At 36.2% G+C, this 27,163-nt stretch overlaps 1 protein-coding gene across 2 annotated transcripts in view; it reads right to left on the bottom strand.

The window, feature by feature from the left end:
• Nucleotides 1-27,163, bottom strand: part of LOC127499521 (F-BAR and double SH3 domains protein 2-like) — a 102,025-nt gene that overhangs the window by 62,655 nt on the left and 12,207 nt on the right. For both annotated transcript variants that reach the window (XM_051869885.1, XM_051869886.1), the window contains exon 3: nt 11,215-11,260. In XM_051869885.1, the coding sequence (XP_051725845.1) occupies nt 11,215-11,260 (46 nt within the window). The remainder of the gene's footprint in view (nt 1-11,214; nt 11,261-27,163) is intronic.

Here is a 27,163-nt window from a genome sequence, read left to right as displayed (position 1 = left end):
TAAGGCATAGATGACCGTGTCTTTGAGGATATTCTGTCATGATTTTGTATGTATTTAAGATGTGAAAGAACTGAATTCAGTATTCACGCACAATATGAGAAGCAGCTTTCTGTTCAGCGTGCGAGTACCAAATTAAGTTCTCTTTCACGTCTTCCTGCACATTAAAATGCGCAGACAGGAATAATATATTAATTAATTATATATTATATATTAATTATATATTATGTATCAGATTCCTGACCTTAAGTACCTGATTCCAGAATTGGAATTGATGTTTGATTCCCAACCCTAGTCACAGTATTGTGCAAGAAACTGCATGAAAATAAGTCTTTATTAATCAATAATCTGTGTCTGTAATCAATGTGTAAGAAAAGGAATAAACCTTGGTGTTCTACTGTCACTATAGCAGTCATCTCAGATGGAAAATGCAGTAAATTGTATGTATAGTTACATACTTGGAGTAAAATGTATGTAGAGGCATGTTTTCCCAGTGAGCCTATGTTGGACATCTCACAGGTCAACACACAAGTGTATGTGCACACTTTTTTTCACACACTTGAACAAACCAACTTTGTGGGATCTGATGCCTGCAGTCACAACTATAATCCTGTATTTACCCTCAATATTTACACATGCACAAGCAAATAATCTTCCTAAACCGCTCAAGAAGCTTTTTCAATCCTCACTGATTTGTGGTTGGTGCCTAAGCAAGTCTAATATAGAGTTTACCTATGCAATGCCACCATACTAGTGAGCTTGTATTGTTATGTTGGGTTGGTTATAAGTTATAGTATATAAGTTATGGGATAAGTTATGCCTCAAAGTTTAGTTCTTTATCACCTTCCTCTAACATGTGACTGGCAATTAGCAGGTTCAAAAGCCTGGCCTACTCCTGCTGGACATGCCAAAATTGGGCTGAATTTCACATTCACACTGGAAATCCTCACAAATTAAGCCATTTAATTACAGGGAAAAGGGCTGCAGATGTATGGGAAAAGGCTGCAGATGTATGGAAAATTATGCAACTGTGAGACTGTGGCAGACTAAAAGGGGAAAAGGAGAAACCGATAGCCATAACACTGTTTGGCTATTGGTTAACATTGACCGATTATCATTATCTATTAGCATTATCCATAATCTAGGCTACTGGATAACGCTAACCAACTTGGATATACAGTCCAACAGTGCCCGCTCAATTTTTATGCTGCGCTGGTTCCAGAAGTATATGAAAATTGAAAATCGAAATACAAAAGGTACAAGACTGTGTCTTTAAAGAGATAGTTCACTCAAAAATGAAAATCATCCCATGATTTACTCACTCTCAAGCCATCCTAGGTGTATGACTTTCTTCATTCAGACGAACATAATCGGAGTTATATTATAAAATATCCTAGCTCTTCCAAGCTTTATAATGGGAGTGAATGGGGGGCAAGATTTTGAAGCCCAAATAAGCACATCCATCCATCATAAAAGTAATCCATACGACTCCAGGGGGTTAATAAAGGTGAAGCGATGCGTTTTTGTAAGAAAAATATCCATATTTAAAATTTCATAAACTATAATCACTGGCTTCCGGTGACGGTTGTACTCAAGTCAAGTTTTTGGGGAAGCGTGACCTCTGACCTGACACAAATAAATAAAAATGAGTACTATTTATTTATTTATTTAATTTTACAGTACAACTCAAAGTAAAACTGAACACGAACCAAACCTAACCCAAAGTATGAGAAGTAATAGTGATGTTTGACTTACTAAACACCACTACTCAGTATGATATAGTTTACAGAAGAACATTTTCCAGCTGTAGATCAGGTACAGAGCTCATGTGCACGTGTTTGGAGACGTGTGCATATGTGTCAGGCATGTCTAATGTATTGCGCTGTGCGATGTGAGTTCACGCGATATGTCAGGCAGAGTGAAGTCTATCTCTGTCTCTCAACCCCCCTGCACTCACTCCTCTTCCAATCTCTCGCTCTTCATCCTGTCATCCTGCCTTTTCTCTGCATCAGGAGCCAGCAGCACACAGGCAACTCATTAGAGCCGAAGAACAGAAAGATGGAGAAGAGTGAAGACAGAGTAAGTTTCTCCATCTGTTATGCGCTATCCAGATCCGCTCCAGTAGAAAAAGATCTAGCAATATCCATTTATTCTCCCTGCCTGCCCAAAGAGTCAAACAAGGTCAAAGCAACGCTCCAACCTGTAGTACACTTGAAGAAGAGAAAATTTAGCACTTTTATTTGGTTCCTGCTAACGCAAAACAGTAAGACTACTATAAAACATAAGAAAAGCTATAAAAAATAAGTCAAGTCATAATGATATGATAATTTATATCAAATTATAGAAAATATATTATAATTTGCCTAAGGAAAATGCAAATGCAGATTAAAATACTTATTTTAAGACCATTAGGATTTGTTGCACTGTGACTTTTTCAAAGACAATTAAGTAACTCCACCTCCATTTATTAGTAGCTATACTAATAGCTATACTTATACATACATACATACATACATACATACATACATACATATATATATATATACACACATATACATTTTATATATATATATATATATATATATATATTTTACACACACACACACACACACACACACTACATCACGAATCACATTTTTTTTTTTTGTTTAAAAATGAGATCACGATTCTCCCATGATTCTAAATAGACAACTAAACAAAATAACATGTAATTAATTACGTTCTGACAAAATGTTAATTGACTCTTCACAAAGACCCGCCCCCCTTAGTTACTGTTGCTTTGTCCGACAAGCCATGGAGCTGTCATGCTACACGCAGTGTAAAATACATCGCGGAGCAAAGAGGACACTGACAGCACGTCGACAGACAAGACAGAGCAGGTTACTTATGATATTAAACAAAGTCCTAGCTTTCAAATTGTGTAATTTTTTTTTTTAAGAAATTCGAACAATAAAAACCGCTTTGTGGCTCTTTAATGTGTCATGACAGATTGCTGTAGTGCCTCAGCTCAAGCGGCTCATGAACCGATCATCTCTTCCTACTAGTTAAATTATAGCATCAAATAAACATGAATGGACATGAGAAGGAATGTTGTTTAAAACACGGAAAGACGTAAATACACACCATTTTTCAAGTTCAAATACACCGAGGTTAATCTTCTAACTCCTGACTGCTTTGTCGGACAAAATGGTGGATTCGGCGTTATGATTGGTTAGATCGCTTGTCAATCAAACTCCCGGCGAAGGGTCAATTGCTGCATTCCATTTAAAAATATTTAATAAATTTAAATTAATTATTTTTTAATTGAATTATTCAATGACTTACTCATAAAGGCTTAAAGATTCATAGAGACTTGTTTCATTACTGGATGAATAAGCGTTTTTGAATGAATCTCTTGAATGATTCAATGACAAATACATTTTTAACAGCCACCTACTGGTGTAACAATGTAATTGGTACAATCTTTGTTTGAAGTGTCAAGATACTTTCAAAAGATGATTTACTCCATTTTGATCGCTAGAGTAGACACCAGTGTTTATATCCAAACTATAAACATTTATCCCAGTACTTTTGTGATAATTTGAATTATTGTAACAGAAATAATGATACTGTGTGGTTGAAAAGACTGTTTGTGAAGCTGTTTCATGTATACAACAATTAATCGTGAAGCTCACATATACACATATACATTGGCAAGAAAAAGTTTGTGAACCACTTGCAGAATCTGTGAAAATGTGCAAAATTTTAACAAAATAAGAGAGATCATACAAAATGCATGTTATTTTTTATTTAGTACTGTCCTGAGTAAGATATTTTACATAAAAGATGTTTACATATAATCCATAAGACAAAAAAATAGCTGAGTTTATTAAAATGACCCAGTTCAAAAGTTTGTGAACCATTGATTCTTATTACTGTGTGTGGTTACCTGGATGATCTACGACTGTTTTTTTGTTTTGTGATGGTTGTTCATGAGTCCCTTGTTTGTCCTGAGCAGTTAAACTGAACTCTGTTCTTCAGAAAAAATCTCCAGGTCCTGCAGATTCTTCAATTTTCCAGCATCTTTTGCATATTTGAACCCTTTATAACAGTGACTGAATGATTTTCAGATCCATTTTATCACACTGAGGACAACTGAGGGACTCAAACACAACTATTAAAAAAGGTTCAAACATTCACTGATGCTTCAGAAGGAAACACAATGCATTAAGAGCCGGGGGGTGAAAACTTTTGAACAGGTCCAAATTTCTCTTATTTCGCTTGAATATCATTTTTTTTTTTTTTTTCATTTTTATTACTGCCATTCGAAAGGAACAGAAAATACTTGCATGTTTCCCAGAAGACAAATTAAATACAATTTACCTTGATCTTCAAATTCCAAATGTTTTCACCCCCCATCTATTAATGCATCATGTTTTTTTCTGGAGCATCAGTGGATGTTTGAACTTTTTAATAGTTGTGTTTGAGTCTTTCAGTTGTCCTCAGTGTGAAAAGACGGATCTCAAAGTCAGTCACTGCTGTAAAGGGTTTAAACATGTAAAAAATGCTGGAAACCTGAAGAATCTGCAGGACCTGGAGGATTTTTCTGAAGAACAGAGCTCAGTTTAACTGCTCAGGACAAACAAGGGACTCATGAAGAACCATCACAAAACAAACAAACAGTCGTAGATCATTCAGGTAACCACACACAGTATTAAGAATCAATGGTTCACATACTTATGAATGGGGTTATTTTAATAAATTCAGCTATTTGTTTGTCTTGTGGATTATATGTAAACATCTTTTATGTAAAATATCTTACTCAGGACAGTACTAAATAAAAAATAACATGCATTTTTTATTATCTCCCTTATTTTGTTAAAATTATTAACATTTTCACAGATTCTGCAAGTGGTTCACATACTTTTTCTTGCCACTGTACATATACATACATACATATATATGTGTGTATATATATATATATATATATATATATATATATATATATATATATATATATATATATATATATATATATATATTTGTACTTAATTCAATTTATTATTAATAATTATAATTGTGCCCGGAATCAGGATGATTTTCATAATTGTATTACATGAAAATCTAGATTAAACATTTTAATTGTCATGAAAATAATGTCAAAATGCAAAACATCTTTAAATAAAATAGGCTTTATTTTCTTTATGCAAAATGTAAAAAGTCAAATAAGACCTGAATCCTCTCAAGGTCAACATCAAATCTAAATCGACATTTATGTATATTATTTATATTAAAAAAAAAAAAAAAAAAAAAACTTTTTTGTAATAATCAAAATATACTAACTCTGAAACAAATTTCCTTTTACTCTGTGCAAGATTTGTAATGTGTAATTTGACCTGGGTTTTTTATGTTAATTTCAGATAGAAGAAAACACGTATAATGTTAGGGTAACACAAACACACACTCAGAGGTTCCTCACTGTCTATCTAATCTACAGTGTGGACGTTTCTCTCCCAGCGGTGATGCTGAATGTCTTATCACAGTTGTGATGGCAGTCGAGTCAATCCGAGCGCTGGCTGAGATCACAGGATAGACTGACTCCAGCTCGAAAGCCGCACCCCCTTTCTTCCCCTCTCTTCTTTAAGAAACAAGTGTTCCTCTGTTCGTCGGGCCTGGGCAATAAAACAATGTTTATTTGTGTGGACAGCTGCACAGCGCGGCGAGTTCATGTGCGAGCCGTGAGTAGGCCAGCATGCCAAGTGCGATAAAGGATAAAAGTCTGGATCTGGGTTTGAGAAACGCCTCATGAACCTGAACCTCAAGTTTACTTTCAGTCATTTTATTGATCAAATGAAAACTAGTCCATTCAAAGAAAAAGGAATTGGCCTATCCAACCTAATCAGCTAAGGAAAACATCAGATTGTGGCTTGTTTTGGTAGAATATGATTGACAGCATCACCATGGCAAGATCAGAACCATTTAGCAGAAATATCTAAGCAAGCCCTGCCCACTTCACCTGTCCTCTGCTAATCAACAAGGTGTAAAGACTACCTGAAAACCATGCTTAAGTAAAAGTAGAGATACCTTACAGCAAAAATGACTCCATTACAGTCACCAATTCCAATACAACTTGAGTGAAAGTCCTTTGCCCGTTTCACAGACAAGGCTTAAACTTAGTTCCAGACTAAAATTTGAGCTGTCTTAACTGAAAGCAACTTGCACTGACATATTTTAAGATACATTTAAGATAAACCATTGTTTTGTCTTAAGATGCACACCAGTAACATTTATAAAAGCTACTTAAATGTTCTAATTTAACTAAAGGCCTAGTCCTGGCTTAATCTAAGCACAGTCTGTGAAACCAGGCCCTTGAGTATCTGATTTTAACAGTACTACTTAAGTATCTTAGTCATACTGAATGTAGGGTCAAAGATACACTAGTCCTCAACACCTAAGAGACATGCCAGTGAAAAACAAGAAACAGTTGATTTGAGGAGAGCAATCACATGATTATTTTCCAAAATCAAAATAAAACTGAACAGCTCAATGTTGCAATTAATCAAGGTAGACAACAACAATCTTTTTAACTTCTACACTCAAGTCTCAGTTAAGCTCAAGTACTCAAAAAGGGCACAGGTAAACCAATATCCTTCAAAATGGTCTTCAATAAAATTATTTTATTTATCTGTTAAGTAAAATTAAATAGTCAAAGCCTATACCTGCACTAGACTTGCCTCATCAACAGCTACAGTAATGTCTTTATCTTATATATGAAAGACCTGCGATTCAGCAACTACCTGCTAATGCACTCACATTCGCGTAGAGTAAAAGTTGCTAATATCTTTGATGCTCAGCCAAAGTTTTCGGATGCAGCATTATGGGAAATGTCATACAGTAAGACATACGATACAAGATAAATATTTACCAATATTTAAGACAAGACCACAAAAACCTGCCTGCAAAATCATTAACTAGACAAAAATCTGATATTATATGAGAAGCTCAGTGCATTATGAAAGAGAGAAGTCACACAAGGAAGGTTAAGCAAACTTTTCTGAATGTTTGGGGTCAAAGTTCAAGTCCCTATGAACATTATCTTCTAGAACACTCACAAGCAGATGAGCTGATTTTGTGCAAGTCTGATAAAAAAAAAGCAGTTTTGCAATAAAGAAAACTCTAAAAGTGATCCAATTTAATTATAACCTAAATCCACCAAACTGTTTGTCAAAAGCCCAAAGGAAAGCCCAAATACTCGTCCATGTGTCATACACCTGGTGCGTGCACGTGTGCACGTCTTCATTAAGACAATGTGCCATTTTTGTTTATAGCATTATAATGTGTGTAAGATGATCCAGTGAATGAAATACTTAACTGCAATGTACGTCATCTCATTTGATTATTTTCTCTTTTTATTTGGAACTTAATGGCCATGGAAATACATTTACCGCAGTATAAACATTATAGCGGAATCTTTACATCTTGATACAGCTGTCACATCATGTGCACTATAATACTGTCTCGTTAAGTGTTGTTGTGCATTAAATACTCTGAAATAGAGCCAAGATCATTTGACACGCATTACTTGGGACCACCACACACACACACACACACACACACACACACACACACACACACACACACACACACACACAGGACTATGTGCATGAGCACAAAATATGAGCTCCTAATCCAACGGTTAATAATCTGTGGCATATAATCTCAGGATCAGCATGCATCCATTCACCTCTTTTGACGTAACATTTGCGTGCTATCCGACAAATGTCATCCCTCTGTTTTTATGTGCTGTGAATACTGCAAATATGACTTCTGTCTACCTAGTTTCATTTACATCTTGGAAGTAATCCCAGTTCAACACTTGTGCACAGATAAAGCAAACATACTTCAAACAGCAGGACATTCAGAGGTCGACCAAGATCAGACACATTTCCTCAAGATTCTATTTCAGTTTACTTAAAAAGAACATTGCGTTACACTATAAAACAGTCTGGAAATGCTTCAGCTTCAAGTGCAATACACTTTAAACAGTGTCTTTTTGACAAGCGCTATGATATTACAGGTGCAATAAAAAAAAAAAAATATCTTGGCAATAAAATCTGCCAGATTCATGTCAAATGCCAAAATGCATGATACATTTAAAAAGTGTGCTTGTGAAATATTAAGTGACCTTAAAACCTAGTAATAAGAGCTGAACTCTGAACTCAAGGGCTGATCATCTGAGAACAAATCTATGACCTTTGTCATGCCTCAACATGATGCATGTGTGCAAAGATCTACTATATCATGTAGTTTGTGGAACAAAAGCCGCTTTTCCACCGTCGGGCCGAACGGTTCCCATTGCGTAACCATTCCATTACGTGCCAACTGGTGCGGTTACGGTTTCATTTTCCACTGTGGGACGGATAACAACCACTCTTTGAAATGTAATACAAAAGCGTCAATTGTTGCCTTGGTAACGCAATGGTTTACTGATGATATGTGATGTAAATAACGACCGCATTATGGAGGATGATCAGATATTTCTTTTCATTTTATTATTAATTTGTGTTTACGTCGCTCAAATAGAGCGCTTAGCCAGCTACAGAGAAACTGGTAGCCAGGCAACAGACAAGTGTCCAATCCTGAGTGACAACGTCACATCATGGATTCTACCAGCACGATTCATCACGGTTAGACAACCGTACCGAGAATTCTGGGCTGAGAATGGTTTGTAATCATAACGTGGTTCAAATGGAAAAAGTGGAACAAGGCTCAAAGTGGAAACACAACTGGAATTGTTCCTTACCATTTAAAGGGGCTTTCGTACTAAAGGAACCTTTTCATAGTTCCTAGAATTATTGGGGGAAGTACCTGGGCCCTCATTTACCAACAGTGCGTAGAAAAGGTTCTATATTTTGTCCTACGAATTAAATTTAGAATGTGACTAAGTACAAGAAAATCCGTATTTATCAAACGTGCACATGCAGTTCTTACGCACATGAGTAAGCAATCATTGTTGATAAATCCCACATGTGCGTAAGTATCATGCTCGTTCACGTTCACGGTCATTAGCATTCGGAAACGCCTCCAATGAACCATATATGGTGGCAACACTTCCCTTTAAAAAAAAAAAAAAAAATCACGTGATTGTGTTTTTTCCTTACCGCAATAAGGGCAAAGAGAGCACTCTGTGCTCTCGCCAAGCAGATCAGCATGATCTTGGAAAACGTGCTCTCTGCGGAGCGCATTGTTTGCCAAGTCTCCCAATAAAGCAAGATAAGCCATTGCACTGAGACAAACATTTTTCACAGCTGTCTTTTATAGGGTTTGACACCAATTACACATTGTGTTTAAAACTAGACAAATGATAAATTTGAGTGTTTTATAATTAAAGGAAACACAGGTCATACAGTATGTGGATTGCTTAATGCATACTGTGACACTCTTAAATGCTTTTTATGTGTAGTTTCGCTATTCTACCACTAGATTCTCTGCGTAAGCATGCTCAGAGGTGTGCTTATATTTACACACAATTCAACGTATAAGTACAAGTTGGTGAATCCCACACTTTGCGTGAAACTGTTCTTACGCACTCACGACGCACAAATCTGTCCGTACGCACCATTGATAAATGAGGGCCCTGGATTTTGCTGTGCTCGCACCACAGGAACTAAGAATGACTTTAGTTCTAGGAACTCCTTTTGGGGGAACTAAATTAGCTCCTACTTCAGAGTAGGGTCTAAACCAGCACTATAGGAACTACCAGTGACGCAAGTGTATGTTGATTGGCCGAACACACGCAAAACACCGGTACCCGCCATTTAAAAAAAAAAGCTGTGTACACACACAGTTTATAGCCTATATATTTACTCCATATACTAACTCTACGAACATGGAAAAACAATGATAGACGGACCTCTCGAGTTAAAGAGAAAATCCAAAGCAACTTTGAGAGGACCAAACGAAACACGATTGTATTTCAGCTCAGCTAGTGACATTAGACATCAACCACATGGCAAATGCTAATGTTTTTTCATATACTGCCTTCTTTCTTTGTATAACAGATCTATCTAATAACATAGATATTAGACAGGCTGATAAACAAATCGTAAACTAATGAAGACGGAGAATGTGAGCGTTGTGTGCTCAGGCTCTGGCATTCTCAGTGCCGCCAAAATAAATGTCCGCCGCGCCGTCAAAATAAAAGTCGCAACCACCCTGGTGGCAAGTTCCTAGAACTACCCAGCACAAAAGTTCCTTAAGAACCGTTCGGCCCGATGGTAGAAAAGCGGCTAACCTAACTAAAATGGCAAGAAAATATGCTTGGTTACAATTCAGCATCCAACAAAACGCTAGAAATAATTTTTTAAAGCCTAATGCTTGGTTCAGACTATCAGTCCAAATCTGATTTTTACGCATATCCGACTGGAATCTGATCATATATTGCTAGTGTGAATGGAGAAAGAAAAAAAAAAACGCCGCTGCCTCAGATGATGTAGTAGTCCAGCGTTGCGCCTACACATTGTCATGTTATAAATAAGACAACACTGTGCGCCTACCAACACAACAGTGTGGACAGTTAATAATTTCCATCAGATTCCTATAAAATAATCCACAAATAATCGGATTTGGACTGACAGTATGAACATAGCTTAATGTACACTACAAGACAGAAGCTTATTGGATCCATTTATCCAACCAATGGAAGACTTGAGGATGCATTGATTAAAAAACAATCATTGTTTACAGAAATCATACTTCATCTATGCTAAGCTTTACTTGGCACAAGATCTGTGTGTACTTTCCAGCATTCAAAGGCGACAGAAGTTTGAAACACTAGGACACAAGATGTTTGCTTAACTCAACCATGGCTCACAGTAATTAGCTGAAATCAATCATCTGTTGACAAATTCTTACTGCTCTAAAAAACAAAAGACACTTGCTCATTAGTGCAGTCCTATTATTGATTGTTTTATCAAACACTGGAGGTGCCTTTATAATATGCTGGAAGAACCAGATTTCCAGTGGTCCTATTATAGCAATAAACCAGGGTGGGCAATGGATTTTCTATTGTTTTCATGGTTCCCAAAAGAACATTTGCAATGGCTGCAGTGTGATATAAATCAAGGCAACAGGGCTGTAATCAACACTCTAGACTTTGCCTGAAAAGATTTAACATGCACACAATCCCTCAGACATCATCCCCATCATCATCAAGCAACACAAAGGCCGTAATCTCACCTGTGCATAATCTCTCTCCAGAGTGGCCTTTTTCTGGCTGTAAGTTCTGTAATGAAAAAGAAAAACAGACAATGAAAGACTTTTAAACATAACAGAATAAGAATTACATATACATATACACACACACACACATATATATATATATATAGCTTATAGTCTATAGAGTGCTGCATTGATGACGTATTTTTGTAGGCAAAAACCCAGAAACGAGTTAGCATTTTAGCACTTCCGCTTCCATTGTCCTGAGGTCAATGTTTTTTTTTAAATGGCCTTCTGGTTAAAGGCCTGAAATACAGGCTGTGATTGACAAGCTCAAGATATTTTCAAGTTTTATTCTACAAAATAAAATACATCAGTAAAGCAGTCTTGTGATTTTTAAAAAAAACTTTTACTTGTCTTGAAAAAACAGACGCTAACAATCGGCTAAACGGGACTACAGAGGTTGTCTGGGACATTATAAACATCATCTTGCTGAACAGGTAAACTCATCTACTCGTCTGCTTACATAGTCTCATTGTGTTAATGAATCGCGTTCTTATAAATCGCGTTCTTGCAAACTATTCGCACTCAAGCTTTCAGGGAGGGAAAATGTTTTTAAATAAAGACTGAAACAGATGTCAGAAGCTTAAAGTGGTGACGTTGAAGTCATGCAACCGTGGTGTAGTTCAGTTATAGCCTACGTTTAGCTTTTTAACTCTGCCGATTGTATTTAGGCTTAGTTAATTTGTGAAGAATATTGTCATGAAAATGTGTAAGAATCATGAACAGAGTTAATTTTCTGCAATAATCTAAAAGGAAAACTTTTTGTTGAAGGAACCAGTGTGATACTAATTTATGGTTTGGCCTACAAACACAAGTCATCACTGCAGCGCTCTATTGCAAAAGGTGATTGCATTCATTTGCATAAAGAAAAACAGAATAATCAACAAAGGTGTTCTTTTAATTTTGCAGTACATCGTGGAGGATTACTCTCTTCCTGAAACACTATTTGCTATTATTGCTTTAATCTTATATTAACTAGCATTAAGTTAAATAGCCAACCAATAGCATGTATGGCCTAGATGACATCACCTGAAAAAGAAGTTGTTTCAGAGCAAGTTATTACAGATTGATTCAAGTGAACATAACACATTTTTTTCTTAGAATAAATGCACAGACTGTACACTCTAAAAAATGCTGGGTTAAAAAAACCCAAGTTAGGTTGAAAATGGACAAACCCAGCAGTTGGGTTAAATGTTTGCCCAACCTGCTGGGTAGTTTAATTTAACCCAACTATTGTTTAAAAATTACTATATGGCTGGCTTAAAATAAACAAAAATTGGTTGGAAATTAAAAATCAGATACATGATTACTAGAGGCAACAATAAGGTGAACATTTACTAATAAGCAATTTAATAAAGGTTTATTGTTTAATTACTCTAAAAAATTCTAGGTTAAAAACAACCCAAGTTGGGTTGAAAATCGACAAACCCAGCAAATGGGTTCTTTCAACCCAGCGAATGGGTTGTTTTTTATCTAGCGGTTGGATTAAATGTTTGCCCAACCTACTAGGTAGTTTTATTTAACTCAACTATTGTAAAATACTGTATTGCTTGCTTAAAATTAACCCAAAGTATGTTGGAAATTAACATTAATATGTTTGTTAAATGAACATTCATTAATGTTTAATAAATGAACATTCATTAATATGTTTAATTAATAATAATTAAACAATAAACATTTATTAAATTGCTTAAATGTTCACCTTTTAAATATTATTGTTGCCTCTAGTAATTATTTGTCTGATTTTTAATTAATTTTGGGTTAATTTTAAGCCAGCCATACAGTCATTTTTAAACAATAGTTGGGTTAAATAAAACTGCCCAGCACCGCTGGGTTTGTCCATTTTCAACCCAACTTGGGTTGTTTTTAACCTAGCACTTTTTTAGAGTGTATTATTCATTAAACTTATTAATAAATGTTCATTTATTAAACATATTAATACATTTTAATTTCCACATATTTTGGGTTCATTTTAAGCAAGCAATACAGTAATTTTTAAATAATAGTGGAGTTAAATAAAACTACCCAGCAGGCATTTAACATTTAACCCAACCGCTGGGTCAAAACAACCCAATCACTGGGTTTGTCCATTTTCAACTCAACTTGGGTTGTTTTTAACCCAGCATTTTTTAGAGTGTAAGAAAATGATTTTTCCAAACTGTAAATAAAACAAAGATTATTTCAGTCTTTCTACTTCAAAATGTCATGTTTAATTCAATTCAACGTATTACTTGCCATTTCTTTGTAATTATTTGTGAAATTCACTAGCAATTTAGTGAAACTAGCCAGAGTGAAAATTATCTTCAAGTAAACTTCAGTGCAGATTAGAATAACATTCACATTCAGACCAGGAATATGCATAAAGAATGTAAATAGTGTGGGTTTTGGTTTCATGCTGAATTTAAATCATAATGTAAGGTCACACAGTTGTGATTTTTGATGCTCAAACTCTCTGAGCAGCAAGAGTTATTCATCACCCTCACACATCAGACTGTGAGTTGGCTGTGGAGACGGTGTTTTTAACATTCTTCCTGGTATAACTGGTTTGGTTTTCGAGCCAGAGGGCAGTAGGCATCCAGACAGATGATGGTTTGAGCAATGCATCAATCTCCCTTCACTTCCATTGTCCTTGCACTGCATTACAAATGAGTACAGTCTGAGTCAAGCAGACAAAAAAAAAAAAAAAAAAAAAACACACCAAGTTACTAGTTTTGTTTTTCCTCCTACTGACTCCAATTCCTTTTCCTATTATTCCAATCCTATTGCTGCACCCTCTGATTTCAATTTCAAATCAGTTAAGCTCATTGCATGTGTTTTCAAAGTGGCTGAAAATGTTGGAGGAATGTCACAGCAGGGTCTGTCCTATCCTATGGGGGCCGGTTTGTGTTTATGGGATTAGTGCGTGTGCGTATGTGGACTCTGCGACATTGCTTATATGCAAGGCAGGAATTTCCGCACCTCCCCCTCCCCGCAGAAATACTTCCAAAGGAAACCAAACTACAGGACCCCTCTGTGGCCCAGACCTAGCGTCCTATCAAAACAGGGAGAGATGCTTACATAGCGCCATAGTTTATGGGGGAAGAGGTTTCGTGTGGTATGTCACACATGCTTGCTCATCACTTTTCACTTTCTGAGGGTCTACTGGCCAGCGAACACACCTAAGGCAATTCATCCTAGTTCACGGCTGCAGTAAAGGCTTCTTTGAAGACACTGCTATTGGCTGCACATCTGCATTGCATCCCAATTCACTATACAAAAAGTCAATTGTCGATATCGATACAAAGGAAATTGCAATTTTGATGTCACAGCAATATTTAAAAGCAACAATTGGCAAAATGTATATGGGACCTATTATGTTCTTTTTAGAATTCTTTTTTGGGGTCTACTAGAATTAGTTTTCATGCTTAAATTTGCAAAAAAAAAACAAAAAAAAAACGTATTTTTCATATTTGACAGTTGCAGCACCTCTCTTCCCAGTCTGTCAGTAATGCTCCGTTTAGTTCATGTCTATATGAAGCCCCTCCTTCAAAAAGTGCAATGTGATTTATCAAAATGATTCCATTTACACATGGCCACATAAATTTGTCTCCACAAAACAGATATAAATCTGATCTTCAATTCCCGCGCTATATGCAGATTTAATGGAGTTCATGTCACCGAAAGCAACAAATATGAGGTGCATTTTATTGATCTTTATTGAGCTAATTGCAAAAATCAAAGACCGCAATAGTAGAGAATGCAGCAACAGCAGCACTGGTAAGATCATTTAGTCTTATTACTTTTAATGAAGATGTGTTTCATTTGCGGCAGATTGCAGTACGGCTTGCTAAAGAGATACTCAGCTGCGGTAATGCATGATGCAGTAGCGCTGTCATATCTGGCAATAACATGTGCCTATAACACCCTCTCACACATTTATTTTTTTTAGCATTTTCTGAGAGGAGTAAAACTTACATATATGGTTTCAACAACCAGATGCATTTAGACTTGTTCAGTTTTGACTGGAATGCGTCCCAGACCACCTCCTGAAGTGGTTTGAGCGATCAGATTTAAATCTCGAATGCGTTTCGGAGGGTGTTTACACACGGTCTTTTCATAATCGGATAGCTATCCGATCAGAGAAAATACATGAAGTGACCAGGTGTAAACAGGCCCAAATAAGTGTAGCCTTTAAGTATTTCTTAATGAAGCCAGATTTGAAATAATATGCCAAATATGCAGTACAATTGCTGGTGATTTTTTGAAGTATGCATTCATGCAAGATGCATTTTTATGACACTCCAATACTGCAAAGTTCTCTTACTACGTACTTAGAAGTATGTACTTTCCAATCAACAGTGAAAAACACTTTTCGTGCACAGCAGATGTATGTGAATAGGTATGGAGCCATGAGGTGCGTCTCAATCAGCTCCCTTGTTTGCAAGTGCACTTCCCAGGCAGTTAGCCATTTCTAGGGCTGTCCCAGTGTCAAAATCAATCCAGGGCACTGACATGCTCGCTCCCTAGAAATTTCCAGAATGCACTGGAAAAACCACTGGAAAAACAGGTGTGGAACGACATGAGGGTCTTTCCACACCCGTTTTTTTAAGACCTTCGTTCATCTTCAGAACATAAATTAAGATATTTTTGGTTTTTTTATCCTCCATAGAAAGCAATGAAATTACCACATTCAAGGTCCAGAAAAGTAGTAAAAACATTGTTAAAATAGTCAACGTGACTACAGTGGTTCAACCTTAATGATATGAAGCGAGGATAATACTTTTTGTGCGCAAAAACAAAACAAAAATAACAAAGATGAACAAAGGTCTTAAGAGTTTGGAACGACATGAAGGTGAGTAATTAATGACAGAAATTTAATTGTTGGGTGACCTAACCCTTTAAGTCCCAGAAGCTATCAGAGAAATAGAGCAAGAGTGTGTATATATATATATATGAGGCTTTATTTTCTGCCTTTTTAAAAACAGATTATTGTAATTATCTTTCATAAGTAATTAGAGTTGTTAGAAGAAGATTAAAGACTTTATTTACAGCTATTTAAATGCTGTATGCATATGCTTAAATGCTTATGCATGCTAGGGCGATAAAATGATAATTATTGCAATATAATTTTCCTCGATAAAGTTATAACAAAAGTTTGCGAAATGTTCAATATAATGTTTATGCACTATGCAAAGAATGCTGCAAATGCTTGTTGCAGACCGTCACATTGGTGCCAATCTCAATTTGCCTAACTGATAAGTGCTGCCATTTCTGTTGCATATTAGAAACATTAAATGGCAAACGTGCCAAGTGCTTCTAATTTGAACTATGCCACACAGATCATTTATCAGCATGTCTCAAAAAACAAAATGCAGCGTGAGTTTAGAGCAAATGCATTTACCCACTGACCGTCTCAATTACGCGACCACTAAACAGCGCTGTGAGATCCAGTGAAAAGCATAAGAGTTTGATGCAGAGTTCTCCCATATAAACCACAAATCAAATGCCTTGAGATTTAAACCACTTTAAAGGCAGATGAAACAGCACTGACATTCTCAACAACTCTGACGTTCGAAACAAGAACACATTGTGCCGTGACGATACAGTTAGAAGGCTTTTCAATCCACAAATCACAAACATTTACCATGGATTTAACCGTAACGGTGGGAACACACTAACTGTGGGATATTTATTGTGAATTTTATTATATTATTAATGTAGACATTAAATGTATTTAAGGAGTAATGGAATATAATTACAGTTTTGTTTGTTATTAAGCTATAGGCGTTCTTGTGCATTCGTATTTTACTAAATGTCTTTAGGCTACTGTTTTTCATTACAAAATACAAGACTGATCCAATCTATGACACAAAAACCACAATATGATTAACGCCCCTAAAAAATTACAGATGTTACTGTTTTTGTTAATATAAATTTACATCTGCATCACAACTCAAGCTACTGTCAAATGTGCATTTCTAAAAGGCAAAACATGTAATTTGTGAAATGTTCACTTGTTTTGCAATTGTCTGTCATGTTCTGAGGATAAAGAGAAGTCTGATGATTAAACCACAATTAACTGTCTAACTTTCACTGAGGAGCAAAAATCTGTCTTTAAACCTTAAAGAAATAAAGATTTGACATTTATCGTGATAATTATCAATAATGATGTATGATATTGTGACCTTTTTTTTTTTTTTTGGGCCATATCGCCCAGCCCTAATGCATGCTCTAAAATGCTTCAAAATATCTATTAATCAGTTGAATTCCATTTTGCATGTGCATCACCTGTTTTTGATGAATAAAAACAAAGGAAGGACAAGTGCATATTTTTATAACAGCACTATACTTTACACTCAAATGCATACTGATAAATACCTGTGTTTCAACAAGTTTCAAAGCACTAGAAAGCAGAATGACACACAGCCCAGGATGTGTGGTCAAGAGGAGGACTGTGAAAATGAAAATCATCTGGCTTTATATGGGTGAAGTGCACCTGGTGTTAACATAAAGTCACTATCACACTTCTCCTGAAGTGAACCTGGTTTTGTGAGAGCCTTCACAGGGTGACCTAGAGGTCCAGTACAGAGAGACACAGCCAGGCCTGATGTCTGCCAGATCCCCTCCACTTGAACAACCTTCTACATGCCACAGAACTTTTCCTCACTCCTTGAACATCAAGGACACAAGCCAAACTATTAGGACATTTGTTCGTTTTGTTCAACTGTACTATTTTTATGTTATAAAAGCTCCCAAGAGCTGTCTCTCTGCTAACTGTAAATGTGTTTATTATAGGAAAAGGAGACGCATATAGCCTGTCGATATCTACACAAGTGGCATCTATAAATGGAAACGCACATCAGATCATACACACAGACAGTGACAGACAGACAGAGACACATACGCACAACTACACACATCTGCGAAGAGCAGGTGTTTCCACACATCCTCTTTCTGCTGCAAGAACACTTTGTTATTCATCTTTTACTGCTGCATCATAATCCTTGCCACACACACAATATTTGCCACAAATTTCAGCACATCAAAGCTGCATTCTAATGGACGCCTTAATAAAGCAATGTGTTTTTTGTGTGTGGGGTTTTTTTGTTTTGTTTTTTTTTTCCATATATGAAGAACTTTTCTTAGATTCCAGTGAAAAATTTGGTCACGTTTGGTTTGAATAATTTTGATACAAAAATCTTTTGCCAATTTTCATTGACAATTAACATTTCATTTCATCTTTAATCCCACAATACACTGCAAGACATAATGGTAAACCCACTTAGACTAAAATGCAAATGTTAATATATAAATGTTTATATATTTGCATTAAAGGAGTCATGACATGGATTTTTTATCATTTTAATATGTTTCTTGAGGTTTTTTGCACAAAAAACAAACAAAAACAATAAATATATTTGTTGGCTCAGCGAGGCTCAGCGAGGCCTTCTCAAGATCCAGAAAGGTACTCAAAACATATTTAAAACAGTTCATGTGACTACAGTGGTTAAACCTTAATATTATAAAGCGACAAGAATACTTTTTATGCGCCAAAAAAACAAACAAAAAAAACGACTTTTCAACAATATCTAGTGATGGCCGATTTCAAAACACTGCTTCGAATCTTGTTTCAAATCAGTGATTCGGAGTGCCAAAGTCACGTGATTTCAGCAGTTTGACACGCTATCCGAATCACTGAATCGAAACAAAAGATTCGAAGCAATGTTTTGAAATCGGCCATCACTAGATATGGAGTTGCCGTCTATGCAGGCCTCACTGAGCCATCGGATTTCATCAAAAATATCTTAATTTGTGTTCCGAAGATGTACGAAGGTCTTACGGGTGTGGAATGATATGAGGGTGAGTAATAAATGACATTATTTTCATTTTTGGGTGAACTAACCCTTTAAGGGGCGGCTCCTTTAAGGCTCATCAGTAAACAGCCACTGTTATGATTGGCTAACGTCATTGCATAGGAAACAGTATCAACGCCCACTCACTATTGCATGTTAGTGTTTTGAAAACATTATCCATATAAAACTGTCATTTACAGACAAAGTATTATGAAATCATTTATTTACGGTATGTGATGCAGCTGCTGTCAGATCCAATACAGTTCGCTTCTTCATCTGTCAACAGAAGTTCTTTGCAAACTCTCCATTACCCTGTGCCTCGTTTACAAAACAAAATGCTCCGAACAAACACATAATCCTCCAACGCCCTCCGGGATGACATTAAAATAAACCATCCACTTGTTTCTGATGCTGTGATCCTTCTGAAGTCTGTAGAGACGCCGTTTAAACAACGCATTCTTTCACTCTTCCATTTGTCCTGTTGTCGTCAGACTCAAGCACATGGAGTATGTCAGCAACTGAACGCACATCTGTATCCAGCGTAGACAGCGTCAGTGACTATAATAGGTTCTATTTGCACCCAGTGTAGCCAAATGTCAGACGTTAAGTGACTGAATCCCAGTGGGCGGGGCCTATGGTGCAATGATGTATAACTATTCATCACTGTTTTGCTCTGTAGGCAGTCAAAAGCAAATATATATTTGCCTGTGTGACATCACAGAAAAATGTTTAAATAAATACTTTGTTTTTAATGAGGAGGACATTTTAAGCTATGAAACTTGCAGGATGTTTTAGTGGTACAAAGACCTCTTATATGTCAAAAGATCAAGGCAAATTTGATTTATCATGTCATGACCCCTTTAATATAATTATATAAATAAATATAAACGTAACAAAAAAAAAAAAATCAAACATTTACATATAAATATAAATAAATTGCAATGAATGAACATGAAGCGATAGTGTTTACTATGAGAATAATAACTGTCTTTTTCTACACTTTGCACAGGACACAAAGGTGACGTCTACAACTACAGAGTGGTAACAGAAGAAGGTATCTGGTGTCAAAGGGTTAACAGACATAGTGTGTGGGGTAAGAGCTGGCTGCTACTAGGCAGGAAGTACGATCCACAAAAAGAAGCTGCATTCAGACAGTGGAGCATGTGAACTCCAGATGTTAAACTCTTTGCCACGACTGACCTACATAGGAAACAGCATAGCAAGGGTCGGAGGTCACTTGGCCTGAGGTCACGTCTGCTAATTTGTCTCCTCTGTGAGCTACACAGCCAAACGTGGTGTACACTGGTGTTCAAAGGTTTGGGTCAGTGAGATTTTTTTTTTTTCAGCATTAAATTGATCAAAGTGACAGTAAATTCATTTATAATGTTACAAAAGTTTTCTACTACAAATAAATGCTGTTTGTATCTACAAACAGAAATTGATTTTTGAAGGATCATGTGACTGGAGTAATGTGACAGCTTTTCCAGTACAGGAATAAATTACATTTTAAATATTTTCAAATAGAAAACTGCTATATTAAATTGCAATAGTATTTCACAATATTATTTATAAATTATTTTTACTGTACACAGCCTTGGTGAGCATAAGAGACTTCTTTCAAAAACATTGAAAAAATCTTAATTATTCCAAACTTCTGACTTCCAGTGTACACATGGTGCATTGTTGCAAATTACCGCACAACACTTTTGCAAAAATGGTATGTATGTAGCATTCTGAACATACATATTCAAATATAATAAGAAACAAAGAGAATCGGGACGGAAGAAGAGACATCCACAGGAAGAGGAAATGGGGTAAGATACGAGTCTAAGTCAATAATTACAGCAAACCTCAGAGTGACTAATTACAGAGCAGCATCTCAGCCTGAGGAGCCGTGGATGTCTAATGACGGTTCTTGCTCTGGGACCAACAGGTCGGAGTGTCTGTCTACAGCTGGGAAAAACCCAACAGTGTCCTTGAAAAACCCTTTCAGTCCGGTGGGATTGAACGGCAGTTAAATGATTAAATCAATACAGCAATGATTGCAATTAGAACGTGAATGTTATGAGCTAATTTGATCATTATATCTTGAAAACAATCTTAACGATTCCTCTTGCAAGCAATGCTGTTACTGTTACTCTTTTCAACAAACCCCTAACGCCAAGTATAGAACCAATTTGAACACCTAAGCTGCAACACTTTCAAAAAATGAAAGAAAAAAAAATATTTATTGTAATGTTGATGACTTATAAAAAGAAGCATTCAGACACACAAGTATTTACTGAGAGCAGAACACTGGTGGGCAGAATGGCACTTTCTGCAGAGGTTGTATAGTGCAGATACGCAGAAGGCAGACCTGTGGAATTTGAATGCTTAGAGTCAAGCTGTAAAACCAGGAATCTCCTAGAAACCTACAAACGCACACATGCAGCCAAGGTCTTTTATCTTATAGGCAGAATTTACAAGAGAAAGTCAAGCGACCAAAAAAAAAAAAAACTCTCCACTGCAAGAAGCTATGAACACTGCATTAATGTGAACAACGTACTCTGGTAACATTTTACAATAAGATTCATTAGTTAACATTAGTTAACTTCATTAGTTAACATGAACTAATAATGAACTGCACTTATAGAGCATTTATTAATATTTGTTAATGTTCATTTTAACATTTACTAATACATTATTAAAATCTTGTTAACATTAGTTAATGCACTGTGAACTAACATGAACAAACAATGAACAGCTGTATTTTCATTAACTAACATTAACGAAGATTATAAATATGGTAACAAATGTATTGATCATGGTTAGTTCATGTTAGTTAATACATTAACTAATATTTAACTAATGAACCTTATTGTAAAGTGTTACCCGTACGCTATATGGACAAAAGTATTGGGACACCTGACCATTACACCAACTGGAACTGTAATGACATCGCATTCTAAATACATAGACTTTAAAGGGTTAGTTCACCCAAAAATGAAAATTCTGTCATTTATTACTCACCCTCATGTCGTTCCACACCTGTAAGACCTTCGTTCATCTACTTTTGATGAAATTCGTGAGCCTTCTGGCCTCTGATAGACTGCTACACAATTACCACTTTCAAGGCCCAGAAAGGTAGTAAAGAAATCATTAAAATAGCCCATGTGACTACAGTGGTTCAACCTTAATGTTATGAAGCGATGAGAATACATTTTGTGCCCAAAAAACAAACAAAAATAATGATTTATTCCACAATTTCTTCTCTTCCATGTCAGCCTCCTACACTGTTGATGTTGTAAACAGTGCAGTGCTTCCGGATTCTACGTTAGAACGCTGGCTCAGTATTGGCCGACACCGTTCACGTGAGCAGCACGACGCATGCGTGTGATGTTGACGCAGGAGCTGGCCAATAATGAGTCGGCGTTCTGACGTAGAACCCGTAAGCGCTGCACTGTGTGTTTGTTTTTTGTGCACAAAAAGTATTCTCGTCGCTTCATAACATTAAGATTGAACCACTGTAGTCACATGGGCTATTTTAATGAGGTCTTTACTACCTTTCTGAAACTTGAAAGTGGTAATTGTGTTGCAGTCTATCGGAGGCCAGAAGGCTCACAGATTTCATCAAAAATATCTTAATTTGTATTCCGAAGACGAATGAAGATCTTATGGGTTTGGAACGACATGAAGGTGAGTACATAGTGACAGAATTTTCATTTTTGGGTGAACTAACCCTTTAATATGGATTTGGTTCCCCCTTTGCAGCTATAACAGTTTCCAATCTTCTAGGAAGGCTTTCCACACGATTTTGGTGTGTTTCTGTGGGAATTTTTGTCCATTCATCCAGAAGAGCATTTGTGAGGTCACATACCAAGTGAGTCTTGGTATGCTGAAGCATTAAAATTTCCCTTCACTGGAAGTAAGGGATCAGGCTGCCAAACAGAGAAGCGTGACTGTCACTCAGAGTCCAGTTGCGGCGTGCTTTACACCACTCCATCTGACGTTTGACATTGTACTTGGTGATGCGAGGCTTGCATGCAGCTGCTCGGCCATGAAAACCCATTCCATGAAGCTCCCGCTGCACAGTTTTTGTGCTGATATTAAAGCCAGTGGAAGTTTGGAACTCTTCAGCTATGGAATCAGACTTTTATGCACCATACGTCTCAGCACTCGTTGACCCCGCTCTGTAACTTTACATGGTCCTCTGCTTGGCTGAGTTTCTGCTGTTCCTAAATGCTTCCAATTTCCAATAATACCACTTACAGTTGGCCATGGAAAATCTAGCAAGGATGAAACTTCACAAACTGGTTTATTGCACAGGTTGCATCCTATTACAGTAGCATGCTTGAATTCACTGAGCTCTTCAGAACAACACATTTCCCACACTTGGGTTGGTATTACGTTGATGCAATGATATCCAGATATTTTTATGCATGACATCAGTGTCCAAATAATTTAAGATTGCATAATGGGAGTTATTCATACAAGTCTTTGTACACTAAATGCTAACTGACTAATTACTTCCTAAAAAGAAATAACATACAGTCATAAACCCAGTCAAACCATACAGATGGGACCATGACGTGTGTGTGTGTGTGTGTGTGTATGTATATAAAGTCATAAACAGATAAAACTAATCCAGAGGTCAGTAAACCTTGAATGACGCGGTGTCTGTTTCCAAGAAAGATAATGTTAACTCTTTCTGGGCTTGAAATTTTACAGCCTAATACAATAATAAACCATCTAGTTGCCAAAAGAGTCCTGCGACCAAGTCTCTGTGATCTTCTGGTCTCTAGATATGACTCGGATACCTTTTTCAATGTTTTTTTTTCACCCGTTTTATCGTCTAGTATCTGATCACTAAAAAAGCGAATGCTATACTGAACTTTAATATATATTGTTATTGATCTAATTCACTAACTCTAAGCATGAGAAATAGTAATAAAGACCGTTGACTCAAACACCACTATCAAGAACAAGAGTGTGGGAGCGTTATAAAAACAAAGCACAACAGCAGGACAAGACAAAAGGATGGAGAGACTCAGAGATGAGATAGAGCGAAAGATAGAAGAATCGATGGGCATTAGGAGGAGCGTTTTCGATCTAATTAAGAATGTCGGAGGCTTTTGAGCTATTGGTGAGAGGAGAGGAAGAGGTCGGAGAGGTCAAGGCCTTGTGTTTCACTTCCAGCTTTTCCAATTAGTGATTGTTTGGGTGTGAGACCGATGTAATCTCCCCAAAACACAACACAGACGGCCGTGTGTGTGTGTGTGTGTGTGTGTGTGTGTGTGTGTGTGTGTGTGTGTGTGTGTGTGTGTGTGTGTGTGTGTGTGTGTGTCTGATGTGGCATCCTCTGTAGGTAAATCTCACAAATCCTGTCATGAACATGCCTGGGTAATATTTCACTCTAAAATCAAAAGAAAGAAATAATATAACAATTAACATTTTTCTTCAAGAAAATAATGCCATTTTTGAGGACACAGCATTTTTATTTTATTTTTTTAATTTTTTTTTTTTTTTTTTTTTACACGTTTGTAAAAAAAAAAATAAAAAAAATTTTAAAAAAAATAAAATAAAATTGTGAAATATTACTAAAAATTTAAATAACTTTTCTATTTGAATATATTTTAAAATGTATTTTAAAATGTCTTATTAACGTTGAAAACGTTTGTTTTGCTTGTCACATAAATGTCTTTACTGTCACTTTTAATTTAATGCATCCTTGCTGAATAAAAGTATTAATTTCTTTAAAAAAATTTTTTGAACAGTAGTATACATTGTGAATTTTTTCATGGCAATTAAGCAAAATAAATTCTCATTATTATCAGTGTAAATATTATAAAAAAATAAAATCTAAATATTAATTTTATATATTTTATAAGGCTTAATTTTCTCCATGCAAAGCTTTTTTCATTAATTTTATGGTGAAATGTGACCTGCACATTGTTTTCGTGACATTCTGGAGCGTGTGTGAAGCATTCCACTTTGAAACATTTGGCTCGCTTGCTCTCTTTAAGAATTCATAAACGTGCACGGTTGAATTTGCTTATGAACGCTGCGTGTTTGGGTGGGAGAACATGACTGTTTGTTAAAGTGAGCATGACAGAATGTGAACTCCAGTGGGACGCTGCTGGAGTCAAGCATTACATGTCTCCTCCTTCCTTTATCAGCACCTCCTGCTCTCACATGCCTCCTCAAATTCCTTCATCCCCTTCAGAAAACACCCATCATGCTTTAACATCACAAACAGGCTCACTTTTCACATTCAAATCTGTTTACTTGTCTCATGTGTTCTAATGCCTCCATCCTGAAGGCACGGCCTGAAATCTTCAGGAATTTGCGCCATTTTTCTTCCCAGATCACCGTCTGCTTTTTTCCCACTAAATACACACACACACACACACCCACCCAGATCATCTCTAGGATAGAAGGCATGTCTGGGCCCCACTCGCTCCTATTGTTCTACTGCTCTAAAAGACATCAGGGAAAAGTGCTATAATACAGATTCATGGAGTTAGTTGGTGCTACTTGCTAAGGCAAAATCACTATCTACTTCTCATAATAATGTTTAGGGACTTGAATCCCCATAATTACCAAAATAAACATCATGAAAGCAGTATAAAAGTAATACAGTATAACATACACAAGTCTTCTGAATGCATATGATAGCTTTGTATGAGGAACATTTTCCTGTGTTAAAAACAATAACATTGTCATTGTGAAATATTATTACAATTTAAAATAACTTTTCTATTAGAATATATTTTTAAAATGTAATTTATTCATGTGATGCAAAGCTGAATATTCAGCATCATTACTCCAGTCTTCAGGGTCACATGATCCTTCAGAAATCATTCTAATATGCTGATTTGATGCTCAAGAAACATTTCTTATTATGATCAATGTTGCAAACGGTTGTACCGTTTCATTTTTTTTTTTTCGTGGAAACCGTAATTTTTTTTTTCAGGATTCTTTGATGAACAGTTTTTAAACAGAGTTTAAAAGAACAGCATTTTTTAAACAGAAATATTTTGTAACATTACACATATCTTTACTGTCACTTTTGATCAATTTAATGCATCTTTGCTGAATAAAAACATTAATTTCCTTAAAAAAAAAATCTTACTGATCTCACACTTTTGAATGCTAGTTTACCTTGTGAAATTAATAAAAAAAAAAAGAGAATTGTTTTACCTGTTTTTGTCCATACAATTAAAGTCAATGGGGGCCAAAACAACAGTTAGCCTCATTGGTTTTCATTGTAAGGGCAGAAAAAACAGGAAATATTCATCAACATTTCTTCTTTTGTATTACACAGTTGTGTTATCACTTTAATCTCATGCCTATCTATATCAACCTGAAACATTCACACCACATATTATTTATTGTCCACGTGTGAGATCGAGGCTCGAGCTGTTCTGAAATCAGTGAGCAGATGCGTTTTGGTGTTTGAGAATGTTGCAGAAAGGATGAAAAGGCTTTTCATGAAATACCTCTCTGATCAAATTAGCCTTGAGATTCAGGAGGCAGGCAATTTCATTAAAGCCTTTGAGAGTTGAGCAGCTTGAGTGTGTGTGAGAGAGAGACAATGTTTGTAAGAAAAGCTCATTCATTACAGAATGATGGAGTGCATGATTTCTGTGCATTTGGATGACAGAGTTAATGCTCAGGTCAGATCTGATATAGAAAACACAGGATAACTCAAACTGCCAGTATGAGAAAAGCATCAGCTTATGATAATCAAAATCTAATTTTACATCACTTTATATGTCACAACTTCAAATTCAAAAATTGTTTCTATTTAAATAATTTAATAATGTTGATTTTTAGATAATCCAGTCATTTAAAGGCATTGTTCACCCCCCCAAAAATTAAAATTCTGTCATCATTTACTCACCCTCACCCGAGAGATTTCTGTCCCTCCTTTAAAGGTGCAATATGTAATATTTTCTGTCCGCTAGAGGTCGCTAGAGGTCTATTCAAAACAAAGGCGTAGCTTGATGATGCCAAGTTTGAGCGCGGAATCTTGGGACATGTGGTCTTCACCTCAACGGCCGGTGGAAAATAATCGGGATAGGACTCGGGAAGGA

This window comes from Ctenopharyngodon idella, chromosome 18 (genome assembly GCF_019924925.1).
Source record: "Ctenopharyngodon idella isolate HZGC_01 chromosome 18, HZGC01, whole genome shotgun sequence".
NCBI lineage: Eukaryota > Metazoa > Chordata > Actinopteri > Cypriniformes > Xenocyprididae > Ctenopharyngodon > Ctenopharyngodon idella.
This window is presented reverse-complemented; position numbering and strand designations above follow the sequence as displayed.